The sequence below is a fragment of the Pungitius pungitius genome, chromosome 16, assembly GCF_949316345.1.
Source record: "Pungitius pungitius chromosome 16, fPunPun2.1, whole genome shotgun sequence".
Lineage (NCBI taxonomy): Eukaryota > Metazoa > Chordata > Actinopteri > Perciformes > Gasterosteidae > Pungitius > Pungitius pungitius.
Window position 1 is genome coordinate 8,680,818 of NC_084915.1, and position 6,448 is coordinate 8,687,265.

At 41.9% G+C, this 6,448-nt stretch overlaps 1 protein-coding gene across 1 annotated transcript; it reads right to left on the minus strand.

The window, feature by feature from the left end:
* Positions 1-55: 55 nt before the first annotated feature.
* Positions 56-4,844, minus strand: nlrc3l1 (NLR family, CARD domain containing 3-like 1). Its single transcript, XM_037466977.2, has 7 exons — positions 4,787-4,844; positions 3,712-3,985; positions 3,336-3,437; positions 3,079-3,156; positions 2,869-2,989; positions 2,525-2,765; positions 56-2,382 (listed from the first exon to the last, which is right to left on the minus strand). The coding sequence occupies exons 2-7, from the start codon at positions 3,885-3,887 to the stop codon at positions 821-823; spliced, it is 2,280 nt and encodes a 759-aa protein (XP_037322874.2). The 5' UTR covers positions 3,888-3,985; positions 4,787-4,844; the 3' UTR covers positions 56-820.
* Positions 4,845-6,448: the final 1,604 nt, after the last annotated feature.

A 6,448-nucleotide genomic window follows, 5' to 3' on the forward strand; every position in this document is an offset into this window, starting at 1 on the left:
TGTTGTACTGTTTAATAAGAGAAGTTGGATTAAAAAAATGTACAAAAGGTGGAGATGCATTTGGTTCCAGAGTAGAACATAATTTATTTTTCTGGTTTCCCAGTAATGAACCCAACAAGTGTGAAGGTGACTCATTGTGATCCTCTGGGAAGGAAGAACTTTAGGTGAAATCCAAAAAACTGAGTATTTGGTTCCTCTCACAATATACATTTGATGAAGCATTTTTAGAAAAGTCCCTATCAAAGGAAACACGGCTTCAAGAGGCAACATCTTATGCTGAAGCAAATGCACCCTAAATGACTGACTACCACACGATGATATAAAATATTATATAATATAAATGTTGTTACATTTTTAACCTATGTGCTGTAGTTGTGTATCGTTCCAGTGTCCGTTTGAAAACTTTTAACAAAGATTAAATTATTTTCTATTCTGAGACAAAGTATGTTGGCATCCTGTGGTGTTTCCATTGACATTTATTATTAATCTGACCACTTCTAACACATTTTCCAATTGTTATCACCAACCAGCACCGTCACTCTACACACATGTTTTGGCTATGTCGGATTAACAGCCCTTCAATGTGAATACTGCGTTACATATCAAACATTTATATCAAAAAGCAGTCTTAAGCACGAGCTGGCAGCAGAAACAAGAATTGATGACCACAAAAAAAGATACAATTGTAACTTTCAAACAAGGCCCCTTATTTCCTTTAAGCTGTGACCACAGCCGAGTAAATGGAAAAGTAATCAGTGAGATTAGTGTTTTTCGGAATTCAGAGGAAACATTTATAGTTATTTAGTGTCAATCAATCCTTTCACCTCAGCTCATCGAGGCAGCGTATCAAGTGGTTTTTCCTGCCTTGAGATACATTTCCTTTGATCCTCTCCCTGATGAGGTCGGCGGCATCCGCGGCGAACGTCGGCCACTTAACGGGACCCGTGCACAGCGGCTGGAGAAGTTCCAGGTTGGTCTCCAGACCCATTCCGACCAGGAAACGCGTCATCGTGTCCAGTTTGCCGTCTTCATGCTGCAGACTTCTGTCCACGGCGCTCTTGTACAGCTCCATCACCGTGGGCACCTTGAAAAACCCTTTCACCTTGTCTTTCACATGCCGCACGAAAATGTTCTTCCCCAGGTTGGTAAAGGTGAGAAACACATAAAGCGCCGCCATGTACTCCTGCATAGTAGGGTGTATGAAGCTGATGACGTTCTCCTGATGCAGCACGATGGGACACGTGAGGTACTGTGTGCAGAGGCCACTGTTAATCACAGCCTCCTCGGCGGAGATTCCAAGATCTTTCCATTCGTACCTCGTGATCTTAAACTGTCCTTGCTCCAGCATGTTGAACGCCAAATTTCCAAGTTTGATGAAGAACTCTCTCTCTTTGTCCGGGCAAAGATCCGACGCTCGCAATTTGCGCCGCTCCCGGGTGAGTGTGGAGAGCAGCTTTGTGTACATGTAGGCGATGCTCCTGGGCGGCTGCGCCCCCCGGGTCATAAAAATGTGCTGGAACTCATCGCCGACCAGTGAGCAGAACAAGGGCAGGTGGCACATGATGCGGAGGGTTCTGGAGGCGTCGATGTACGCTATGACTTGAGCTGCCTGCGCCGGGTCCTTAAACCTCTTCCGAAAGTACTCGTTCTTTTGAGGGTCGAGGAAACCGCGCACATCTATCTTGTCATAATGCGTGTCCCACGGAATGGAGCGCTTCAGCTGGGTCCGAGAGGTGACGAGGAAAAGGCCTTGGTAGAACAGCTTGTCTCTGAGGAGGTTCACCACGATCGCGTTCATGCTGGTGGACTCGGTGAAGTGGGTGAGAGGGCAAGAGTTGTGAAAGTCGAGCGTACTGCTGTACTCGTCCAGACCGTCAAAGATGAACATTATTTTGCAGTCTTCACCTCTATAATCCTCCTCCCGCAGTTTCTTGGTTTCCGGGTATAGTGTTTGTAGTATTTCCATCAAGGAGACTGAAGAGTCCTCAAACTGTTTGAGTTCTCTGAACATCAGGGGGAACAAGAGGGAGACGTGTTGGTGGGACTTCCCTTCAATCCAATCGAGAATCAACCTTCTCACTGCCGTAGACTTCCCTGACCCTGGCACTCCTGAGAGCAGCAGTAACTTCAAGTGGGAGCATTCCAGCCTTTCAGCGCTCAATATGTCTTTGGTAGAAAGTAGTTTCTCTTTTTTCGTGATACTGTTAAGCTTTCCTATTGTCATGACCTCATGTTCAATATTTGGGCCGTTATCAGATGTTGAGGTTATGTAGAGATCGGTGAAGACTTCGTCTAGGGGTCTCTTCTCTCCCTGCATGGGATTGTCAATGTCTTGGCCGTATTTCACCTTTAGAGTTTCGCTCAAATCGTGACGTACTTCATCTGGAAAAAAGAAAAATGTGCATTTCAAGAACTAACATAGTACTTACAAACTGATGAAGTGGCATTGTGTAAATATATGAAGCTATTTAGTTAGATTAAATTACCAGGTATACAACATTCAGACATACAAAACCCGACTTACTTCTAATGCACAGAGTATGGAGATAATTAATCATCTTGTTTTGCCCAATTTCTTCAAGAAGGACTTTGGTGATATGCAAAGAAACATCCAGGCTGAAACACTCGAGCAGGCGGTCCACAAGGTCCACCACGTCCATGCTTAGGGAGTAAGTGTTGAATGACTGAGGGTAACGCTTCCACAGCCTCATCTTGAATTCCTTAAGGTCTCTCTCAGACAGCTTCCGAAGGGTTTTGGAAATAGCCTGATCCCAAAAAAAAAAAACAGTAGATTGAATGTTGCTGTTTTCAAAAAGAGCATACCGTATAAAGAAAAAGCAATGAATACAAAAGGGAAAGCAAACTAACCGTGAAAGTGAACGCTACGGTGAGGGAAGGATTCCTTATGAGATCTGGCTCTGGCAATGTGTCAGATGTGTCAGAACGCTCATCGTCGAGATCCTCTTTTGGCTCTTTTGGCTCTTTTATCCTGGTGTGCAGTGGAGAGGTTTGAACACTTTTTAGTTCACAACATAATCAAACACATGTCAAAGTGCTATGGCTGGGTTTATTTCTCACTTGGGGACCAGCTTTTCACAATCATCACTGTCCAATGAATAGCAGCTTGAGTATGAATCCGCTCTGTTCAGCTCAACCCTAAAACAAGGAATGGTGACAAGAGTTCTTGGATTATATTCAATTTAACTACAAAATGTTAAATGTTGTTCTCCAACTTACAATGAAAGTAACAACAAGGTGTGGAATATTGAGACGTAGATGCAAGAATCAATGAATGATTTTATAGATTGATTTACGTTTCAAGTACTCATTTTTACCTTGTAGGGGATCCATCTTCCACATTCAAGCTAATTGATATCTCATCACTTGTCATTGATCTGTAGCTCACAGCTGGAGAAAAGGCCTTGTCCACATAATGCCTGAGTAGATAAGAGATCATCACATTCAAGTCAGGTATACATTACATTGGGTATATATGACATCCTATTGCCCATATATTTAACTACTGAACTGTCTCTTTTCTGTTCGACATAAGATTGAAGAAATATGTGTTTTACTTTGCACTTTACCGTCTGTAAAAGGCAAATGATACCATGGGTAGTTGTTTCCCTACTCTACATAAAAACTCCTACCAAGAATGTCTACCCTACAGTATGCAAGAGGGGCCCTTAGGGCTTGTAAAAACCTCCCTACCACTGGCTGGTATCCATTGATACGGGCCCCAGGTCCAGAGAAGGTCTTCTCTCAGGGATGTAGTAGAGCATGTCTTCTTCATCGAGCCCACTCTGTCCTCTGCCAGACACTGCACTCCCGAGGGAAGAGGTACGTGACGAAGGGGGCGTCACCGGAAATTCGTTGTCGTCCATCATTTCATGGAAAGGATTAGCAAACAACTAACATGACCAGCACATGTGCTGATCCCTCTGTCTTTCCCAGAGATGGTCTCAGGGGAGGGAACTGTCCGTGCCTGCAAAGGAGCAAGGGGAAATACAACACATCAGTTCTCAAACTGTGTATAACCTGTAGCTTGACACCAAACTGGATTTTCAGGTTTCTACTGTTGAACACGTATTCAGTCAGTTTCTGCACTGTTATAACACAGTACTGAAGGAAACAGGGCTAGCTTAACCACTGTAATGACACTGTGGTTAAGCTAGCCCTGTTTCCTTCAATCCAGGCTGTTATATCCTACATATTATATCCACTTCACTACACACTTCATGTCATGTATTATCACATCTTTATATGATTTACAGACTTATTAAATGAATTTGACATGTTCATTTACGTTCGCTGGAACAACTTATTCGTTCTATTATATTATTAACTTTTATTAGTTATTTCAGGCCACTACCGTAATGCCTAGAATACACGCGTTCCGCAAAACAACGTGCGCGCTAGCGTGACCGCACAGCAACCTAAGTGAGCTTTAGCTTTAGGCCTGAAGTAATACGTAGCGTTATACAGGGAAGCAATTCCCCTCTTGTCATAAGGTAGTTCATGTATGTATTTAGCAACATTTAAAGTTAGGTTCACTGGAGAAAAAGTAAGCTTTCTTTCAGCATATTTCTAATTTTAAACTTGTCGAATGTCGCAACAAGCCTTGCTCGACCGAGAATACGCCGAATTCAGGCACATTCAGGCACCTTTATGACACCTTTCTTATAATGGCAATAATATGAATATAAAAAATATGAATAAAAGCTACTTCCGTGAATCCACGTTTGTTACTTTCTAGTTTATGCTACTAAAAAAACAATTTACGTACCCTCGCTTTAATCGCTTCAGGAAGTAGTTTTCGTCTCTTTGCATGTTGTTCACACTCCCGGCCTGTAGGGGGCGAGAGAGTCTCCTAAAGGTTACAAAGCAGACTCTCTCCCCACCTACAGGCCGGAAATGTGAACAACATGCAATCTTTTTACACACTATAATGATAAACCTGAAGGATTTCTGTTCATCATACCATGAGTAGGATGCTTCATACAACAACTGTTGATGTCGTTTTAGTATCTTAAAAGCGTGTGGATGATACCTGTAATGTTTGACATGGCAATGTAACTCATTACTTGCATTACTTGTCATCTAGTCAAACCGACTTACAAAAGGATACTAACCCAGAAGAACAACAAACAGGAAAGTGCAATTTCATCAAAGTAACTCAGCACATTATTAGTTTTCAGTCTTACTACATTCAACCCACAATACAACTGTGTGAGTGCTGACTGTCCTGTCGCAGATGTCAAAGATTTAAAAACTTTTAAAAACATGAGAATAAAAGTAAAAAGTAGCAGCTGGTGTTTTATTAGCTGTGTTTTTGCTTGTATATTCTAAATGTGTATTTGTGTGTTTTCCAATTATAGGTGGAAACAAGTTATATTATCAATTTACCCACTGGATGGCTTCCTGCCCCGTTCATGTGGTTATTGTTTGTGTTGAAGGTAAGATATAGCACTGTTGGGCTATTTTTTTCTTAATTGTATCAAGTTAAGCTATTCAGTTGGGCTCTGTAAGTTTAAAATTGTAATGCAGGCTATTGACCCAGAGACTGTTCACCAATATATTTTTTTTAAAACGTGCGGCATTTCGGCTTCCTTTTCTCGTTACTTACCGCTACACTGCGCTTTGTATGATGGAGGTGTGAGCAGCGACAAAGACGGCAGGAGGAAACAAGGGATGTATGAGGGATGATTAGTGCCCAAAGAATTTCAAGAGAATGTATGCAAAAAAATGTATGATTGCCATTGTGCTGAGTTTAATAGTGGCCCCGAAGCCATTTTGAAGCCGTCAGACATGAACAGTTCTTTTTTTTTTTGTTGAAAAGATGAAATTGTTCACGTTGCGTTTTTCTTTGAAATGGGATTAATGTTTCACACACACACACACACACACACACACACACACACACACACACACACACACACACACACACACACACACACACACACACACACACACACACACACACACACACACACACACACGACAAGACCATTTCTTTCATGGAAGATATGAAATGCATAAACATGTTTGTTTACAACAGTAAAGCAACCTGCTTGGGTGCAATTTAAGACAGAGGGATGCTTTCGCCGTTGCCATGGTTCAAAAACAGTCATCACATGCATTTTGTGTATGTATCATTTGTCCTTGTATCATTCTTATCTTATCTTTTAGAGCCCATTACCTCTGGCTGGAGGCAGTGGTCCACCAGGACCAAGACTTCCTCCCACAGAAAAAGCTTCTTCCCTTCATGAACCAAGTCTCCCATTGACCCAAATACTCCCTCCCCAGAAAATCTGGACAGTGTTTTCTCGCCATGGAAACATACATACATGTTTTAATGGACCTAAATTATCCTGTTTATATTTTATTTTTACTTTAATCCTTTAAGTCCAATTTTATCCTCATCTGTCTTTCAATAATAGTAAAAGGC